Consider the following 22,577-nt stretch of genomic DNA (forward strand, 5'->3'; position numbering starts at 1 on the left):
ATGTTGGAGGGACTTCTTTAAGAGGAAGAAAAAATATATATATCAAAAATATAAACAGAAAATGGCAATAACTACATATCTATCAATAAGTAGTTAAAATGAAAACGAAATGCTCCGGTCAAAAGATAGGGTGGCTGAATGGATAAGAAAGCAAGATCCTTATATAGGCTGCTTACAAGAGACCCACTTCAGATAAAAGACACACCAGACTAAAAGTAAAGGGATGGAAAAAAATATTTCATGATGGACCTGCAGGGTGTTGTACTGAGTAGAGTAAGTCAGATAGAAAAAGACAAATGCCATATGATTTCACATATGTTTAGAATCTAAAGAACAAAATAAACAACAACAACGAAAACAAAACAGAAAAACTCATATACAGAGAACATTTTGAGAGGTATCAGATGGAAGGGGGTTTAGAGGATTAAGTGAAAAGGGAGAAAAGGATTAAGAAGTTCAAAATGGTAGTTACAAAACAGTCATGGAGGTATAAAGGACAGCATAAGGAATATAGTCAATAATATTGTTATAACTATGTACAGTGTCAGATGGGTACTAGATTTATTGGGGTGATCACTTCATGAAATATATAGATGTCTAATCACTATGTTGTACACCTTAAACTAATATAATATTGTATGCCAACTATAAATGAAAAATAAAAAAAGTATTTAAAAAACAGTGTGATGGGAAGATGCTAGGTTTTCTATTTTAATAATATGCAATATAGATAACAAAATTCATAGTAAAAGAACTGTAAAGATAAATATGAAGCTATTTACTATGCATTGCCTCTGGGGTCTTTCATATTTTACCCAATATGGTTCTATATTGTGCTAAAATCTTGTATGAAAATGTAATCATGTATCACTTGCATAATAAAGAAGTTTCAAATCAAAAAATAAAAATAAAAATAAAACACTAAAAGTTAAAAAAAAAGAAACCAAAACAAAGAGAAACAAGAAATTTGAGAGAAAAAAAGAAACAATGCAGAGAACAGAAAATAATTTTTAAATACCTATAATTAAAACAGCGTCAAAGATAAGATATTGAATTCATGAAACAAGAATAGGAGGGTCTAGAAAAGAACATTTAGAGCAAGGATCCCCAAGCCCCAGGCCACGGACTAGTACTGGTCTGTGGTCTGTCAGGAACTGGGGCCACACAGCAGGAAGTGAGCAGCAGGCAAGCGAGCAAAACTTCATCTGTATTTGCAGCTGCTCCCCAGCGCTAGCATCACCGCCTCAGCTCCACCTCAGATCATCAGGCATTAGATTCTCATAAAAACACTGGTCTCTGGTGCCAAAGAGGTTAGGGACCACTGATTTAGAGAATGTGGAAATGTAACAATAGAAATGTTAAAATTTGACACAAAGGTAGTATGATAAGTTGAAGAAATTTCCCAGAAAGTAGAATTTCTAACTTCTAAAAAAGATTCCAGAAAGAAGAGACTAGAGAAAACAATGAAGGGAAATTATTCATGAAATATTATATGAAAATTTTCTAGAAACAAAGGAATTTCCAAATTGAAGGACTAATAGAATGACCAATAAAATAAATTAAAAATTACCTGCACCAACCAGAGTATATAACTATGGTTATTTCAGAACACTCGAAATAAAAATAAAAAAGGCCCTTAAAGAGGAAAAATCAATAAGATGCAAAATAGCAAAAGTCAGAATGGCATCAGCTACCCTTGAAACTTGAAAGGTGCAATGACTTCAAAATTCTGAGGAAATATGATACCTAGTTAGGAATTCTAAGCTCCGCCAAACCACAGATCAATTGCAAGAGTAAAATAAAGACATTTTAAGACAGGGTCTCAAAGATTTCTCTCACACCCCTTTCCTTGGGAAGCTACTAGAGAATATGTTTCGCCAAAATGAAGGTATAAGCCAAGAAGAATTATAGGACACAAAGAATAGGGGATCCAGAGAGAACAAAGGTAAGGGAACTTCCAAAGACGATGGTAAAGTGAAGTTCAAGGCTGACGGCGGTACAGCAGGCCTAGAGCGACCAGTCCGGGCTGCAGCAGTGGGACAGAGAGCTCCAGAGATGACTTGATATGCTCAGATGTACTGAGAAGCAATACTGCAAAACAGTTTGGGCATATGTTAATGATAGATGTATAGAAAAGTAAGTAAAGGAACCCCAGGAAAACAAACAGTTGTACAAGAAAGGAGATGGCTCAGCTATAAATAATATTTATGAGTCCTAATAATATAAACGCTGAATACTGATGTCACCAAAACAGTGATATCACTATATTGAAAGGATAAAGGGAGGGAAAGTAGGGGAAAGAGCTAAGTTCTATCTGCCATTATAAAAAGTCAAGGGATAATACCTGAAAAAATTAAAAGTGGTTCCTTCTAAAGAAGAGTTTCTAAGACTGAGGACAGGGAAGACAGAAGTTTTTTACTAAAAGCCGTAAACTACTTGAAAATTTAAAGTTTTAAGTTGTTTTAAAACTATGTGATTGTAAAACATATAAGATACGCATGAATATATGTATTTACATATATTGGTACATAAATACGCACAGCGTGTTTAATGTATATTGTTTACTTGCATAATATAATGATCAAAATTGAATTAAAAACAAAAAAAAGTTATTTACATTTTTATTTTGTTTGTTTATATTTATATCTTAATTGTAACACTCAACATAGGTAAAACTGTATTATCTGGATGCTAAAAATAATTCCAAAAGAAGAGTTATAAATTCCTAAGATCGTCACTTTGAAGAAAACCAAAAATTTGAATGTATATGTTTTAGTATGTTTGCTCTAAAAAACTGCCTCAGTAATTTATGGTGAGAAATCAATCACCAGTTAAACTTGATATGTGTCAGGAAAAAATTAAATCCTTAGGTCACAATGGATGACAGGTTGAACCAGTTGGCAAAGCTTTAACTGCTTGAAAGAGCCAGTGTGATGCCAAAAGGCATGATTACACAATGCTGAAGTGACATAATCACCTCATTATGCTCAACGCCAGTTAGACTCTTACTAGACAATCACACTCAGGATCTCTGGATCTCACAGCTTCAGAAAGATGCAGATAACTTAGCGTGGATTCAGGTATGAGTTAAAAACAATTGAAAAGCTAAAGCTCAATACTAAGATCTAGAGCAACATCCAAGGAAGCTCCTAGTCTGGAGAATGAAAGGCAGGGGAGCAAACTGTCTCCCAAATGCCACTCTACAGGATCACCCAACAAAAAAGCTGAGGACCTCTGCTAGAGAAAGAGTGAAAACAAGAGCTAACGTGCCTAAAGTATGAAGGGAAAAACTTAGGTTATAAATAACATTTTCAGAGACTTCTTGTTGCCCACAGCGGAGATAAATGGTCAAAGACGAATGCACAATCATCTTTAGTGACCTCGGGGAGGCAGAGAGAAAAAGGAGAGGAATCTGTCCCACATTCTTTCCACATGGCACCAACAGGAATGCCAAAGAATAAACTAAAATGTCTTGAATTCAAGGTTCAGGAGCTACAAAAAGAATGGAAAATCAGTTTTCTCTGTTTAAAAAAATGTACCAAGTCAAACCTGAAAGGTCCCTTGTTACCGCAAATTCATTGAAAAATTAAGTTGGAAGAACCACTTCATTTGCTATATCTAATCTTCCACAACTTTAAATAAGTAGCCTCAAACTTTGCTTAATTTGCAAGTCATCCTATGGCTGGCTGTTCCAGAGTTAGTCTGAACTTTTACCCTTCAGAAATTAAGAGACAAACCATTAGACATTAATTATTTGATCCACCTCTACCTTAGTTTAGAATTAACTGCTCAATTTCCCATGAACTGAAAAGCTGGAATTGCGCCCTCTTTACCTTCAGTGCTGAGAAGAACATGTGGTCCACTCCCATAACTAAGGCTTTTAATCTTCTTTCCACATAAGGCTTCTAACTTCTTGGGTACGAGTGTGCTCTGGCTATCTCCAGTTCCTAGACAGTTACTATAGTTCATTCCAAACACAAAGACCTGACGAACAAATACAAAGACTTGAGTCGTTTGGCTTAAAATAACACAAAGAGTCCCTTATTCGCTCTGAAAATAAGACACAATCCAGTTCAGTTTGACAGCTCAGTCTATAGGAAGAGACTGAAAAGGCTGTGAAGAAAAATTCAACCTCTGCCGACAATACTTAAGTTTTAGCATATTTGGCTATACCATCAAACCCAGAGTAGTATGGGGTGGAGTGGTATTGAATCAAGAAACTGAAAGAAAAAACAAATTATATCAAAGACTGTCTTCTTGAATTTCAGGTTCTCTTATCCCCTACATTTTCTCAGTCTTCAAACTACATACTTCTTAAAGCTCAATCCCAAAATAAGTCCTAAAATTAAACTCTGGACTTTGATTCTTACCTCGTCATTGTCAGTAACATACAGTGCTTCATTGGCTGAGTTGCCAAAGACACATGCTTTCCGAATGGATGCAATTTCTTGAGGTGAGAGCAAAGTGAAGATCGGCCACTTTCCTACATCTACCATGACTCTGGCTTCAAGCAAGTCCTATAGATAAGCTGGCATCTCTGCTGTAACAAACAGAAAGGATTCCAAGAAAAAAATTAAATACCCATTAAAGAAAAGACACTTAATAAACGGAAATGAACGGTAATTCCTGAATAAACTACCCACCTTGGTTAAATAGACTGCTCACTTTCCTCAGGAATGTGTTTAATCCTTCCTCCACCTTCAGACTTAGGCCTTCTCCTGTAACGGGAGGAAAACTTGCTAGAACCAGTTGTTGGTCTTGCACACTTAAAAGTCAGTGCTTATGTGTTACATGCATGCTTATGTGCAAGCAGACAGCAGATAATGGAGGCAGGACATGCAAACGATGAAACCAGGGTCTCTCATCAGGTATTTTTCCCCCCCGAGTATTGAAATAAAGTTAAAGGTTATAATACTAGTTTGTGTAAGACAGTTAATTCTCTACTTAGGGAGGGAGGGAAGAAGAGAGGGAGTTACAAAAATCAGAATCATTATCTCTACCGTCCCACTCTCCTACTACCACCACCAGAACGCACTAAAAGACCCCCGCCCCTTGTAGAAAATCACTGTCACACCAAGCCACTGTTTAAGGATGGGAATGGGACACCCCTCAAATAGTCTACAGTAGTAAAAAAATTAAGAAGCACTAGCCTGAGATTTACTAGGTGAAACCTTAAATTAAATTATATTCTCGTCCTAATTTATATGACATTTCCTACATGTATACAGACCATATTTTATTTCACATTGAGAAAAGCTATCATATGAACAAGGATAAGGCAATTCACCCTAATCCTGCTGTTAAATCTGATGACTACAGCCTTCATGCAAGTAGCATTTAGCTTAAATGGTACCCCCCGAAAAGTAGGAAAATGTATGAATTTCCATACAACTCTAAACTTGATCTGTCTAAGGAGTTTTACACAAATATTCCTGGTCATGGCTCCAATTCTTCTAGGGTTAAAAAGTATTTCTAGAAATTCCAAGGGGTTGCCTTATTGTGCCAACTTAATTTCCATTCTGGCTCTCACCTCTGAAAACTGAAATAGAATCAAACGGTTGATAAACACAACCAGGGCTTCCTAATGAGGTACAGAACTCTTGAAGTTCCTTCCTACTTGCCCTCTTCTCAGACCTCTAAAAATAGCTGAGAGAGGCAGGCTCAAGACCAAGGTCTTTTTCTGGCTCCAGCACCCATGACAGCATCTATAAAGTGAGCCCCAGGGCATACTTAGCCAAGGCCTCAGTTTCCACCACCCAGGGAGATTTTCCCCATCAGTACAAATTGGATGACAAGGATCAGGTGCCTGTTATGCCCCAAGTATCACACCACAGGTTCAGTGAGCTTTAACACCATCAGGACAGGCTGCTCCTTATCACCGCATAACCAGAATCCAGGAATGACATTTGAATGTTCTGAAAATTGTGTGCATATAGGTGGGTGTGTGTGTGTGTGTGTGTGTGTGTGTGTGTGTGTGTGTGTTGGTGGGAACAGGTAAAAGATTTGGGGAAGGGTAAAAACTAATACATAAACATGTTAAAAATTTTTGTTTCAAATGGTACAATAGAGTATGGGAAAGCAAGTCTCCGTGCCCTCTCTTCCAGACCCTCTCCTCAAAGGCAACCACTCTCGTCATTGTTTTAATTCCTCCCAGAGATAGTGCATTATATTTGTGTGTGTGGAAGCTTTTCTCCACACAGCACATCTTGGAAATCATTCTATATTAGAACATGTAGACCTACTTCATTTATTTCCAATGGTACTAGAGGGCATTCTATTACATCCATTTAACAATGTACCTGTTTTCACTGACATGTGTTTTAAGTCACTTGCAGTCTTTTGTAACATGAACCATACCACAATTACTGTTTGCATATATTATTGTAAATACATGTCTTTTTGTGTACATAAACTTCTTAAACTCTTAAAAATAGAATTGCCAGGTCAGAGTCCAATAGCAATTTCACCTTTAATCACTTTTTTAAATTGTCCTCTACTGAAGTAGTACCAATATATAAAACCACCATCAATGTATGGCAGCATCTGTTTACCCACACCCTTACTACACAGTATATTATTATGGTATCTCAGTTTTGTTTAAACTTGAATTTCTCTTATGATGAGTGAAGTTGGCATCACTTTTAGAAATAATCACACTAAGAGCAACAATAACAAATAACACTTCTTGAGCATTATGTGCCAAGCACTGTTCTAAATATTTTACACTTGTTAATTTATTTAATCATCACTTTATAGACAAGGAAACAGGCAAAGAGATATTAAGGATTCAAGCAAGGATATCTGGCTTTCCTCTGGGAAAAGGGGTTATTGCAGCAGCTTCTCAGGCCTGATTCCACCAGCTTTTGAGCCCCTGACAGCATGTGTGCATGGGAGAATGCACTTCTCAGACCACGTGCAATTGAGAATGTCATGTGGTTATTAGCCTATGTCCATCATAAAGTTAATTCCAGTCAAGATGTGCTCACCTCCCTCCATGACCACATCAAAATTACAACTAAATTACAGAACAATCACCCTGGAGAACTAACTGAAGACTAGCTAAGCAGAACTCCTATAACTAAGGATTTAAAGAAGAAGCCACATTGCTTGATCCAGTCAAGATGACACAATAGCTAAATGCTATGCTTGCCTCTTCTCATGACCACATCAAAATTGCAACTAAACTAGAGAACAGCCATCTCTAAAGTCTAGCTAAAGAGAAGTCCTATAACTGAGGACATACAGAAGCCACATGGAGACCGGCAGGAGGGGCAGAGATGCAGGATGAACTGATCCCACACCCATGTGCGGTGGTTAAAAATGGGGAGGGCTATTACAGCTGAGGAGATTCTCCCCAAGGAGAGAGGGGTCCTTGCTCCACACCAGGCTCCTCAGCCCAGGATTCCAGTGCCAGGAAGAGAAGTCTCCATAGCTTCTGGCTGTGAAAACTAACAGAGATTGTGGGTAAGTGAGATGGAGATCACGTAGAGTCCCAGATATTCCTCTTAAAGGGCCCATGAATGGACTTCCTCACTGATGGACTCACCTGCTCTGAGTTCCAGACCTGGGGCAGCAGCTCAAAGGGAGCCAGAGACATACGAGGAGAAACTGAATTGTCTGGCTTCAGGGTGACAGCTGAAGGGGCAGCTTTCTCCAAGACAGAAGTACTGGCAGAATCCGCTGTTCATTTGTTGAACCCTCCCCGCACACAGCCGCAGATGCAAGTGGACACTATATCTCAGTCTCTGTCACTGTTCACCCTGCTCTGGTAATTCCTGAAGACCTCACCTCACCCAACTTGTGAGCCCACCCAAGCTATTTCCACTGGCTTTTCCATACAAATGATTGTCCTGGATAATGCTATGAACTGTCCCAAAATCTCTCAAAGGTTCTCAAACCCCAGACAAGCATCATTTGGCCTCAGCGTGCCACGAACCTCTTACTAAACAGTCCCAGGCCAGACACTAGCAATCATCTGAAGATCACTTTGTAGCTCAAACCAAGTGACCCCAGACAGTCAGAGATAGCGGCTGACCTTGGCCTGCAATGGAGTTACTCCTAAGAGGTCCCAGAACCAACACACCTAGTGACCAGCTTTAGACCACACCAGACACCACTCAACCACCTCCAAAAATGACACACGAATAGGGCGGACGGGGCAGGCACCAGAGCCCAGCTAAAGTGAATCATGTTTTATGTGGTCAGCCTCTGCATAACAGCTCCTCCAGCATAATAACAGCCAGTCTTCACAACCAATCAGCCTGAGGGTCAGTCACTCCCACTGACATGCAAACAACAACCAAGGCTCAACACAAGGAACACATGCAGAGCACCCAGCTCAGGTGACCAAGGAGACTATGCAAGTCTCCACAGGACATCTACTACATAAGGCCACTGGGAGACACAGTAGCTCTACTAACACATAGAAGAAAACACAGGGAGGCAGCCAAAATGAGACAAAGAAACATGTCCCAAATGAAAGAATAGAACTCCAGAAAAATAACTAAACAACAGAGACAAGCAATCTATGATGTGCAGAGTTCAAAACACTAGTTGTAAGGATGTTCAATGATCTCAGTGAGACATAAGAACAGAAAAACAGAAAACAGAAAAAAAAGCCAGAAATAAAGAACACAAAAACTGAAATGAAGAATACATTAGAAGGAATCAACGGTAGAGTAGATGAAGCAGAAGGCTGAATCAGCAATTTGGAAGGTAAGATAGCAGAAAACACCCAATCAGAACAGCAACAAGAAAAAAGAATCCAACGGGAGAGGAAAAAAATGGCATAGATGATAGAGCCTCTGTTCATCCGTCTTGTGAACAAATCAAAGTTGTGACAGACATAAGGAGCAAACAGCAAGGAAAATCACCTGGGATCTAGATGAACAAGCCTTACAACTAGGGAGAGAAGTAAGAAATCACCCTGCAACAGGAGGAGGTAGGACAGGGCGAGGACACACACAAGGCTGCCTGGTCTTAAGTAGCTGAGTGGGACAGAAGTCACGGCAACGGCAGCTGCAGACGCCTCTTAAAGGGGCCGGTCCGCGACTGAACTTTCGGGTGATGGACCTGCTCGCTCTGAGCACCAGCTCTGGGTTGGCTGCTCCAAGGGCACCAGGGTCTTACAGGGGGACACTGAGTTGTAGGAGTGAGGGCCAGAAGCGAGGCAAGGCTCACTCTGTACAGAAGTAACAGCAATATCCACTATTCTTCTGTTGAGCCCTCCCCCATCCTAGTGCGCAGACTCAGCACCACCATAGTTGAGACATCATCAAACTGGATAATAGAGGTTGCTCCGCCCAGAGGATTCCCTGAAACTCTGCCTCTCCCAACTCACGGCCCCACCCAAGCCACTTCCAAATGTATCCTCGGTGAGTCACGTGCCTCTTGTTGAGCAGCGCCTGACTCAGACTGGTGGCAGCTGACCACAGTTTCTGGTGTAACCTTTTGAGGCAACTATAAGTACAGCATCTGTGGATTGCTTGCTGAATCTTAACAAGTGGCCCCAGAGGGGCAGAGGCTGGGGCTAAATTTGTCCTACAGATGAATCCCTCTCAGGACTGTGCCACAGGACACCTACAAATCCACACTAATATGACCGGGAGACTTAACAGCTTTGCTTCGTAAACAAAATCAGATGCAGAAAGGCAGCCAAAATGGGAAGACAAAGAAGCAGAAACCATATACGAGAATGGAACAGAGATCCAGGAATAATGGAATCAAGCAATCTAACAGATGCAGAGTGCAAAACACTGGTTATAAAGATGCTTAATGAACTTAGGGGAAGATGAATTCAGTGAGAACTTTAACAAAGAGATAAAAAACATAAAAATGGAAATGGAAATTATAAAAGGGAACCAATCATAAATGAAGAATGCATTATCTGAAATGAAAAGTATAGTAAATGGAATAAAAGGAGTGAATAAAGAAGATCGAAAGATGTATATAGACACTATTAAATGTAAAAATATCTATGCCATACAGGTACTGGAAGGAAAACAAGACACTGAAGACCTATTTGAAGAAATAATGATGGAAAACTTTCCTTACCTGTTGAAGGAAACAGACATACAACCCCGGGAAGCTCAGAGAGTCTCAAAAACCAGGAACCCAAAGAGGCCCACACCAAGACACATCATAATTAAAATGTCAAAATGTCACCATAAAATAAATAAATAAATAAATAAACAGATAGATAGATAGATAGATAAAATGCCAAAAGTTAATTACAAAGAGAATCTTAAAAGCAGCAAGAGAAAAGCAGTTAGTTACCTACAAGGGAGTACCCATAAGACTGGCAGCTGATTTCTCCAAAGAAAATATGCAGAACAGAAGGGCTTGGCACAAAATATTCGACGTGATGAAGGACAGATAAAGAGCTTCCCAGACAAATATAAGCTAAAGGAATTTATCACTACCACCCAGAATTACAGGAAATGTTGGAGGGACTTCTTTAAGAAGAAAAAATATGTATCAAAAACAGGAATAAAGAATGGTAATAACTACATTCCTATCAACACATACATCAAATGGAAAAGAATTAAGTGCTCCAACCAAAAGACAGAGTGGCTGAATGGATGAGAAAACAAGACCCCAACATATGCTGCCTATAAGAGACTCACTTCAGATTAAGACACACACAGACTAAAAGGAAAGGGATGGAAACAGACATTGCCTTGATGGACCTGGAGGGTATTGTGCTCAATAAAATGGGAAGGATAGAGAAAGACAAATATCTCATGATTTCACATACATGTGAATCTAAAGAACAAATAAACAACAACAACAAAGCAGAAATAAACTCATAGATATAGAGAATATTGAAGGCTAATAGATGGGAGGGAGATTGGGAGGGACAGCAAAAAAAGGCAAAGAGATTAAGAGGGACAAATGGATAGTTGCAGAATAGACATGGAGATGTAGAGTGTACCATAGGGAAGATGGTTAATAATGTTTTAATAAATATATAAGGGAGAGAGGGGACTAGATTTAGTGGAGTGATCACTTCGCTAGTTATGTGGATCTCTAATCACTATGCTGTACAATTGAAACTGGTATATTATCATATGCCAACTATAATTGAAAAAAATTCATTGAATTGTACGATGTTAATACAAACAACTGTTTATTATATTTTAATAAAGATGAGGGAAAAAAGAAAAAGAATCTAAAAAAATGAGGATAATTTACAGCAGTCTCCAACCTTTTGGCACTAGGGACTGGTGTTCTCATGAGAATCTAATGCCTGATGATCTGAGGCGGAGCTGAGGCGGTGATGCTAGCACTGGGGAGCGGCTGCAAACACAGATGAAGCTTTGCTCACTCACCTGCCACTCACTTCCTGCTGTGCAGCTTCGTTCCTAACAGGTCACGGACCAGTACCAGTCTGCAGCCTAGGTACTGGGGACTCCTGGTATAAAGGGCCTCTGGGTCTCTGGTACATCAGGTGTACCGACTATTGTACCACAGGGATACCAGAAGAAGAGAAAGAGCAAGGAATTGAAAATCCTATTTGAAGAACTAATGACAGAAAACTTCTCCAACTTGGAGAAGAAAACAGACATACAAGTCCAGGAAGCACACAGAGTCCCAAACAAGATGAACCCAAAGAGGCCCACGTCAAGACACCTTGTAATTAAAATGCCAAAGGTTAAAGACAGCGAATCTTAAAAGCAGCAAGAAAAAAACAATTACTACAAGAGAGCTCCCATAAGACTGTTGGCTGATTTCTCAACAGAAATTTTGCGGGCCAGAAAGGATTGGCATGAAATATTCAAAGTGATAAAAAACAAGGACCTGCAACCAAGACTACCCAGCAAGGCTATCATTTAAAGACAAGAAAAAGCTAAAGGAGTTCATCACCAACAAACCAGTATTACGAGAAATGTTAGAAGGATTTCTTTAAGACGAGAAAGGAAAAAGAAAGATCATAAATATGAGTGATAAAATGGCAATAACTGCATACCTACCAATGATCACTTTAAATGTAAATGGATTAAATGCTCCAATCAAAAGATATAGGGTGGCTGAATGGAAAAGAAAACAAGACCCACATAAATGCTGTCTACAAAAGACCTACATCAGACAGAAAGATACGTGCAGACTGAATGTAAGGGGGCAGAGGGGGAAAGACACTTCATGCAAAAATAATAGAAAAAAACATCTGGGGTAGCAATAGTTATATTGGACAAAACAGACTTTAAAACAAAGGTTGTAACAAGAGACAAAGAGGGACATTTCATAATGATAAAGGGATCAATCCAATAAGAAGATATAACCCTTGTAAACATTTATGCACCCAACGTAAGAGCACCTAAATATATAATGCAAATATTGACAAACATAAAGGGAGAGATCAACTCTAATACAGTAACTGTAGGGGACTTTAACACCCTATTACATCTTAAGTACACATAGAACATATTCCAGGATAGACAACATATTAGCCTCGATAATTTTAAGAAGACTGAAATCACATCAAGCATTTCCTCTGATCACAATGGTATGAAACTAAAAATCAATTACAAGAAAATTGAAAAACACACACAAAAAAATAGAGGCTAAATAACAATATGGAGGCTACTAAACAATAAATGGGTTAACAACGAGATAAAGGAAGAATTCAAAAGATACCTTGAGACAAATAAAAATGAAAACACAGTGACCCAAGTCTATAGGACAAAGCCAAAGCGGTTCTATCAGGAAAATTCATAGCAATATAGGCCTACTGCAAGAAACAAGAAGATCCTCAAATAAACAATCTAACCTCACACCTAATGGAACTAGAAAAAGAACAAAGCCCAAAGTGAGGAGAACAAAGGAAATAATGAAGATCAGAGCAGAAATAACAAAAGAGTCTAAAAAAAAAATCACGAAAATGAACAAAACCAAGAGCTGGTTCTTTGAAAGATAAACAAAATTGACTCATCAAGAAAGAGAGAGGACCCAAATAAATAAAATCAGAAATGAAAGAGGTGACAACTGACACCACAGAAATACAAATGATTATAAGAAAATACTAATAACCATTATATGCCTACAAATTGGATGGACTGGAATGGATAAATTCCTAGAAACATATTACTCTTCCAAGACTGAATCAAGAAGAAACACAAAATCTGAACAGCCCAATAACCACAACTAAAATCAAATCAGTAATCAAAAAACTCCCAACAAAAAAAGGCCTAGACTGAATGGCTTCATAGGTGAATTTTACCAAACATTCAAAGAATTAACAGCGATCCTCCTTAAATTATTCCAAAAACTCAAGAGGAGGAAAGGCTCCCAAGCTTATTTTACGAGGCCAGCAGTACCCTGATTCCCAAACCAGACCAAAAAAAAAAAGATATTACAAAAAAAAAAAAAAAAAATATATATATATATATATATGCCAATATCCTTGATAAACATAAATGCATAAATCCTCAATAAACATTAGCAAACTGAATTCAGCAATACATCAAAAATATCATACACCATGATCAAGTTGGATTTATTCCTGAGATGCAAGGTTGCTTCAGAATCCACAAATCAATTAATGTGATACACCACAAAGACAAAATGAAGGATAAAAATCAGATAATCCTATCAATAAATGCAGAAAAAGAATTTGACAAAATCCAACATCCATTTAAGATAAAAACTCTCAGCAAAGTGGGAATAGAATGCAATTAAGGCCATATAAGACAAATCCACAGCTAACATTCTCAATGAGGAAAAGCTAAAAGCATTTTCCTTAAGATTGGGAACAAGACAAAGATGTTCACTTTCACCACTTTTATTAAACATAGTATTAGAAGTCCCAGCCACAGCAATCAGACAAAAATAAAAGGCATCCAAATTGGAAAGGAAGAAGTAAAACTGTCATTATTTGCAGATGACATGATAATATAGAGAACCCTAAAGATTCTGCTAAAAATCTATTAGAACTGATAAATGAATTCAGAAATTAATATTCAGAAATCGGTTGCATTTTATACACCAATAACAGAAAGAGAAACTAAGAAAACAATCTCATTTGCAATTGTATCAAAACAATACAATATCTAGGAATAAATTTAACCAAGGAGGTAAAAGGGCCTGTACTTGGAAAGTTATAAGTCACTGAAGAAAGAAATTAAAGCAAATACAAATAAATGGAAGAATGTACTATGCTCATAAATAGGAAGGATTAACATCATTAAAATGTCTATACTACTCAAAGCAATCTATAGATTAAATGCCATCCCTATCAAAATACTAATGGTATTTTTCACAGAACTAGAGTAAATAATACTAAAATTTATGTGGAACCATAAAAATACCCAAATAGCCACAGTAATCTTGAGAAAGAACAAGCTATAGTAATCAAAACAGCATGGTACTGGCATAAAAAGAGACACTTAGAGCAATGGAATAGAATAGAGAGCCCAGAAATAAACTCACACCTATATGGTCAAATAATCTATGACAAAGGAAGTAAGAATATACAATGGGGTAAAGACAGTCTCTTCAATAAGTGGTGTTGGAAAAACTGGATAGATACATGCAAAAAAAATAAAACTAGGGCATTTTCTTACATCATATACAAGAATAAACTCAAAATGAATTAGATTTACATGTAAGACCCCATTTCATAAAACTCCTAAAAGAAAACATAAGCAGTACACTCTTTGGCCCTGATCTTAGTAATATTTTTTGGATATATTTCCTCAGACAAGGGAAACGAAAGAAAAAATAAACAAATGAGACTACATTAAATTAAAATGTTTTTCCAATTCAAAGAAAACCATCAACAAAACGAAAAGAGAACCTATTGAATGAGAGAAGATATTTGCCAATGATACATCTGATAAGGGTATCAATAACCAAAATTTATAAAGAACTCACACAACTTAACACCAAAAACAAACAAACAAACAAACTAATCAAAAAATGATGGCAGAGGACCTGAATACACATTTCTCCAAATAGGACATACATATGACCAATAGATGTAAGAAAAAATGCTCAACATCACTAATCATCAAAGAAACGCAAATTAAAACAATTTTGCCACACGTCAGAATGGCTATCATCAATACATCAACAACCAACAAGTATTGGCAAAGATATGGAGAAAAGGGAACCTTCATACACTGTTGGTGGGATTGAAAATTGGTGCAACCACTATGGAAAACAGTATGTAGGTTCCTCAAAAACTTAAAAATAGAACTACCATATGACCCAGCAATTCTTCTTCTGGGTATTTATCTGAAGAAATCCAAAACACTAATTTGAAATGATATATGCATCCCTATGTTCACTGCAGCATTATTTACAATTGCCAAGATACAGAAGCAACCTAAGTGTCAATCAATAGATGATTAGATAAAGATGAGATGCATATATACAATGCAATAGTACTCAGCCATAAAAAAAGAATGAAATCTTACCATTTGCAAGAACATGGATGGACCTAGAGAGTATCATGTTAAGTGAAATAAGTCAGGCAGAGAAAGATAAATACCATATGATTTCACTTACATGTAGAATCTAAAAAACAAACAAAACAGAACAGAAACAGACTCATAGATACAGAGAGCAAACTAGTGATTGCCAGATCGGAGGAAGGCTGGGGGCCTGAGTGAAAAAGGTGAAGAGATTAAGAAGCACCAATTGGCAGTTATAAAATAGTGATGGAGATGTAAAGTACAGCATAGGGAATATAGTCAATAATACTATAATAACTTTATGATGCCAGGTGGGTACCAGACTTACTGGGGGATCATTTCATAAGTTGTATAAATGTCTAACCACTATGCTGTACACCTGTAACTAATATTGAATGTCAACTGTAATTGAAAAATAAAAATAAATAATAAAGAAAAAATAAAATTTGCTCAAACTAGTAAGTGGCAGAGTCAGGACCTGAAGCCATGCAGTCCAGAGCCAGCAGGTACATTCTTCACCTCTTGGTCTTCTATGTTTAAAAGCCCATGTGCCACCCTTTTACGTAAAGTCTCTATTTTTTCTACTAGACTGTTGTTCTTTTCTTTCTTCTTCACTTATAAGTACTCATTGTATGATAAGAAGATTGCCTTAAATGCTTTTACAAGTAACAAAAAAGATGTCCCCCAAATGGCCAGCCTGTGTTTCTTACAAAACAGGCAAGGAAAGGAGTACAAGAAATGTAACAGCAAAAACATTTATAAAGTAAATTCCTAGAAAATCCATAAGCATAATTTCCTAGAACATGAACTATATCAAAGTTAGTCTTCAAAATTTAATATTCTATGTAATAGAATATTACATAGAAGATTCATCATCTTTAAAATTACAACACAAAGGGATATCACCAATCAAAATCATACAATTTCTGGAAAGCAGTTACAGGGAACTCTGCCCCAAGGGCTTGATAATTTACTGAAAAATCAAGCTTTTATAAACTTTTTTTATGGCTTATTATATGAACTGACTTTACCCACACTAAATTACTTGAAGCTTTATTTTACAAGATATTTCTGTAACAACCTGTAATTTAAGAGTCAATATAAAAACAGGTCATATATCTTCCATGTCCACACCCCTCATAAAAGCAGAAAGCATCACCAATAGCATAGTAGAAAGCACCGAGTCCTGAGGCCTGCGTTTCAGCCCCAGGTTTACTTTTAATCAATTGGTATGATGTGCCCTTTACCTGGGTTCCTCAAAAACATGTTCTGTAAAAATCTGTGATTTTATGTTCAAAATGAAGTGACGAAGCTATGGGGGATTTTTGAAAGCATGAGAAAAGGGGCTGTAATGTTAGCCATGCAAGTAATTACTCCTAGCAACACAAGCAAATAAAGAGCAGGAAGGAATAAACTAACAATAATCAAGAACCTGCTTTGTTGTAGATATTGTGTTAGGTAGCTTCACATAAACGATTTCATTTAATCTTCACATCACTTATAAGAGACCATAATACATTCTTAGCAACAGATAAGCAATGAGGTTCAAAGTTGAAATGACTTCCCAAAGTCACAGAGCAATAAGTGGCATAGTCAGAATTCAATCCCCACCTCTCTAATTATTCTTACAGAGAACATCAGTCCTGGCTAAACGTCAATGGCTAAACTTTTGATGGCTAAACTCCAATATTACTTCCTTTTGACTTTATCTTGTCTCATAAATGTACACAGCATCTGTTTCCTAAAACGCTTCGAATATAAAAAGCACTTCTCAAAAAGCATTACCCAATATGCCTCTGTCTACATTTGCCTGGTCAAACCTCACCAATGTCATTCATTCCTTCATTCTTCCAAAAGCCATTGGGAGACAGGCCCTGGAGACCAAAAGTGACCTCTGTCCTCAGGGAGCCCACAAGACTGTGAGCATGAGGGTACATTCTTGGACTACAGACTGCTAAGGCACAAAATATGTCTTCATTACACTATGCTCACCCTAATGATATGAACAGAGCATCCTTAGAATTTAGACCAAGCTCTTCCAGAGGTTCTGTGGAGGCATTAAAGCCCAGGATGTGCTATCTGCTGTACAGAACAACAGATCAGAGTCTTGAGCTTGGGTGTATAGCATATTTTCACTAAGGCAGCCTAATGTAAATGTATATACCACCAATCATCATTACAATTAGATAATTGTGATGAGATGTTTAATTATTCTATTTTCTGAGGGGCAGTGCAACTTTGATAGTGTTAAGAAAATCATACTAAGTATCAAAATTCTATCAATTTCATAGACTGAATGTTTGATCCTCTACCACAAAATTATAAAGAACATATATGATTAATCCAAAATGCTAAAGCAGGTGTAATCGACCAGCTTTTAATCTGTTATGAAATCTATATCAGATTTAAGAAACTTGTGGCTGATCATGGCTCTGAGATACAAAATCTATCAGAAGAAAGGTACTAGGGTAGCTCTGATATCTTATGACATTTACTACATTTGCCTAAACATGAAGAAGTAATGTTTTGATTGTATAGATTCTACTTTAAAGGAAAATATAGTTCAACTACATTTAAATTATTACTCCAGAGGTTGCCAAAAATTTAGATACTTCAAACAATAACATGTCACATTATTCTATTAACATATTGAGGAGGCGCTGGTAACAGGGAAGAATCTTCAAATGCCTGCTTGACCTCCGCAACCTTGGACACACATGGAATTATTCAGCAGTGATTAACTAAGTATCTCAACAAAAAGGTAACCCAGTACTTTTTCTTCCCATGTTACTGTGCACCCCTCAGATGAAACATCCCCAGGGAAGAAGCTAACAAAAAGCTAAACTGTGTGCTTATTTTCAAGTTAAAAACAAAACGCCCCACAAAAACACAAGCCTTACCCTGTAAGGCTTACTTATAAAACAATACGTATAACATGATTATAATATTTTAAAGTATAATATATACAGAAAAAGGATACATAAACATCAAAATGTATTTCTCTGGAGAAATTAGAGGTGACATTTTTCTTCGTATTGTTTAAATATAGTCCACATTTCTACAACAAACACTTTGTGACCGAAAAATAAATATTTTAAATAAAAATAAAAGCTTAGTTATTTGAATGATGTTTATCCCTTAAAGCTGTTAAAAGTTTTAAGAGGTATTCTTGCCTTAAATTCACAACTCAGCGTGGCAGAGTGTTTCAGGCAAGTCTGTAAAATGAATTATTAATATAAAATTAAATGTAGAAAGTAGGAATGTAAAACGATGCAGCCAATGTAGAAAACATTACCACGGTTCCCCAAAAAATTAAACATAAAACTACCATATGATCTAGCAATTCCATTTCTAGTATATGCCCAAAAGAATTGAAAGCAAGGACTCAAACATATATAGATGTACATCAATGTTCACGGCAATGTTATTCACAATAGCCAAAACATGGAAAACCCAAATATCTATTGACAGATGCATAACGAAAAGTGGAACCTGCATGCATTGAAATATTATTTGGCCTTAAAAATGAAATTCGGATACATGCTACAATAGGGATAAACCTGACAACATTATGCTAAGTGAAATAAGCCAGAAACAAAACAAAAATTGTATGATTCCACTTATATGAAGTACCTAAACAAGCCAAATTCATTGAGACAGAAAGAATGGTGGTTACCAGGGACTGAGGGGAGATAAGAATGAAGAGCTACTGTTTGGGATGATAAAACTGACAGAGTTTCAGTCTGGGATGACAAAAAAAGTTCTGGAGATGGATGGTGGTGACAGTTGCACAATAATGTGAATGTATTTAATGTCACTAAACTATGTACCAAGAAGTGGTTAAAATGGTTAATTTTGTTATATATATTTTACCATAATTTTTAAAAATCAAATTATGATCTCATGGGCTTATATCAAGCCTGCATTAATAAACTCAAAGATATATTTTTAAAAATTAACTGTAGTTAACTTAAAAATATTTATTTACAAGTACAATCATAATTCATTAATTCTGTCTTGGGAAGGCAAGTTCACATTAGGGAAATTCTGAATGAAACATTTCTAAAAGAGATAAAGCCTTCTTAGAACTTTCAGCACACATAGCAATTCAAACCTGACAAACGAATTGTCATGATGACCATTTAGGGCTTGATTGATAATCATGAAAATGAGTGGTAATTAGCATGTCAGTTATATTAAGTACCTATTTCCGAAGTACTTCAATAAGATAGTGATTTCTTTTTTCCAACCTTTTTTATCTATTATTTTATTTAGGAAATACTTTCTCATAAATTGCATTGATATGTTCAAGATGAATTATCACTCTTGGTGCATTAATAGATGAATCAATGATTTTTTTTTCTGTGTGGAGATTAAGAGTAGAAAAACTGAAAACAGAAATGCAAGCAGAGATTAGAAAAGAGTTTAACACCCTCAGAGAGTAACATGCCAACTCATGTGGATCTCCATATTTCCTTTAGCGCTTGAAAAAGCATCCTATATTCCCACGGACTTTTTTCTGTGTCCATTAGTACTACAGGGCAATATCCCATTCCCTGGGATGGCTTTTACCGGGGACTGGTATGCTCCCTCAGAGAGCTGTGGCATGGAGAAGAAAAGGTTACTTTATTTTACACTCTGAAAGGATATTCACTCAAGAGAACAAACATCGACCTTCCAGTTTTAGAAATCTACACTTAGAACTGGAAGACTAAAGGAATGATGTACCAAGCAATCTTTTAATTCCTCTAAGAACACATTTATTTTCCTTTCCCCTAGGAACCAAGAATTTAACAGAGGGTGGGGAGAGGTTTTGTTTTACTGATCCAGCAAAAATATATTTCAATATAGTTACAGAATTTAAAAAAACAACAGGAAATGGAGAAAACAGTACAGAAAAACCCTGTTTTTAATGAAATATTCTCAATACTAAACAATATTAGAAATTCGGGGTTGACTTATAAGCATGTGGCGTCCTCACAGATCTCAACACACCATCCCACCCCCATTCTATCTAGAATGTATTTGGCACAAAGGAGACTGATACCACTGATGAGACTTTGCAACCTTGGACCTGTTTTCCGCTGACCTAAAAGCTTGCTAAGAAAAAGAGGTCAGAACAGACTGAGCGACCCTTAGAACTAGTTAACACCAAGGCTCTGACTCTTCTGGTGTCACTCTTGGAGCGTGACATGAGACTGTATCATTCTTTATTGCGGAAGCTGATATTCTCACAGGAAACAGGAAGGTCTCAGAATACTGGAACAATCCATTTTAAATGACCAGTACGTTCTTTAGCATAGAAGCCATAGCCAGGTTTCGACTGTTTGAAACAGCAATGTCAAATATAAAAAATAATTTTTTACACAACGCAAAAAAATTTAATTCAATTAAAGCACTTACACATACACTGAAGATCCCTAACAGAGGATTTTCAATTTTCATAAGCTGGATGGGTGATGATTTTAGTTATCAGTTTAAGTTGCCAAGCTGCCTCATAATAGGAATTTATTTATAGTTAATGAGCTATTGATAAAGTCTAAGATGCCTTAAAAAAAGGACTACTGTATGATAATGTGAACAAAATAATAGCATATTCTTTTTCTGATGATGATCCCATATACCAAGAATGCTGGGAGAAATCATAAAGAACAAAACAATTATGGCCCCTGCCTCTGAGCAGCTTAAGGTCTAAATAGTAAGTCAGCGCCTACTAAGTGGAAACCTGGAATACAAATGTAAGTGGAATAACTAAGCAAATGATGGATATAATATGCAAATACACAGTCCATGTGATCTATGTTAATGTGTAAATGCAAAAAAATTATGTGCATAGGTTACAACTATATAAAAATTATATATCCCAGAAACTGTCATATGAAATCCAAGAAATCAAATTCTCAGTATTCTAGCAAATGATAAAATGTAAGCATTTCCTCGGTTTCCTGCAGGAACAAGTGTTTCTCATAGCCTTCTTCCTTTTTCACCAATGGAAGTTCCCATTTGAGTACAAAAGATTTAAGGGTATGGCTATATTTTCTCTAGTTTTGAATACTTTATATTTCAATTATGGGAAAACTTCTAAATAGAGTTCTAGGGTTTGGGGTAAACTTTTGGAGTACAACTTTACGACTTGTTATGTTATGTATCTATGCCACAGCAAAAACAATTCAAAAAACATCTCAGGTTACAAAAGAGCCCAATGTTGCTCTTATCTACTTCAATACATACTCTGATGTGCTTTTTGAAACTAAGCAGATGCCACACCACTGATTTAGACATGAAATTTACTTCCCAGGTCCAGACCAGCCTATAAGATAGGATCAACCTCAAAATTCATTAAATAAATATCCACTTTAAAACGATTTCACCCATTCTATGGTATAAGTACTACGAAGAAGAAAAGCTTCAGAGATTTGCTGAGAAACACTGACGCTGTTACTGTCCCAGCTGCTAGAACAGCTGTTCCCCACTTCTTTTTTCTGCAAGCCGACAATACTGCAAGAATAAAAAGGAAAGAATGTCCTGAATACTTGACAAAATCCACAAAGAATTTCCTAACTTTCACAGGACTGTTTCATTAGTTTTGTTCAAATTCATCACTCATTTTAGGGCCACTGTCACTTTCCAAACGCCAGTAAGTTACATGACTTGAAATACAATTTACAATAATGGCCCGTGGAAGCAATTCTTTAGCTTCATCCAAGGGGCCATTTTCATTTCATTGCACAGAAGCTTTCGATAAGTCTAGGACATAGGGACTCTGACAGCTCATTGTAAGTGAAGAAATAATTCTACTGAAGCCATGAGCTCAGGTTAGAAAAGCAAACAACCCAAGTGGCAAGAGCATTAGCAATAAAAATAAATAAATAAATAACATATCCAGGGGTGTGAAGCTGACTGTGATCTCTTAAAAGAAATGCTTTTATGAGATACTTTTATTTTCAAAAGGAAACCAGAAAAAAAGTGATTAGAAATAATTTTCTTCCAGTTTTGTTTTTTTTGCACCAAACATACAGGCTTCACAAAATAGACAATAAAAATAGATGGGTCAACAGGTTAAAAAATGGATTGAACGCAGTGATACTTCATCTTATTTTTCTAATGAGTCCAAGGCTGGAATGGAGGAGCTCAAGTTCAAGTCCATTTATAATATCAAAAATC

The 22,577-nt window shown here is 36.7% G+C and overlaps 1 protein-coding gene across 4 annotated transcripts in view; it reads right to left on the reverse strand.

Annotated features, from left to right (window-relative positions):
• RCBTB1 (RCC1 and BTB domain containing protein 1) overlaps positions 1–22,577 on the reverse strand; it is a 53,829-nt gene that overhangs the window by 25,481 nt on the left and 5,771 nt on the right. For 2 of the 4 annotated variants that reach the window (XM_039839384.1, XM_039839386.1), the window contains exons 2-4: positions 4,644–4,718; positions 4,371–4,537; positions 3,834–3,984 (exon numbers count right to left, since the gene is read on the reverse strand). In XM_039839384.1, coding sequence (XP_039695318.1) covers positions 3,834–3,984; positions 4,371–4,496 — 277 coding nt within the window. In that variant the 5' untranslated portion in view covers positions 4,497–4,537; positions 4,644–4,718. Of the gene's footprint in view, positions 1–3,833; positions 3,985–4,370; positions 4,541–4,643; positions 4,719–22,577 lie in introns of all 4 variants that reach the window. The other 2 variants (XM_039839385.1, XM_039839387.1) reach the window with 1 other exon arrangement.

This window comes from Pteropus medius, unplaced genomic scaffold, assembly GCF_902729225.1.
Source record: "Pteropus medius unplaced genomic scaffold, Ma_sr-lr_union100, whole genome shotgun sequence".
Classification (NCBI taxonomy): Eukaryota; Metazoa; Chordata; class Mammalia; order Chiroptera; family Pteropodidae; genus Pteropus; species Pteropus medius.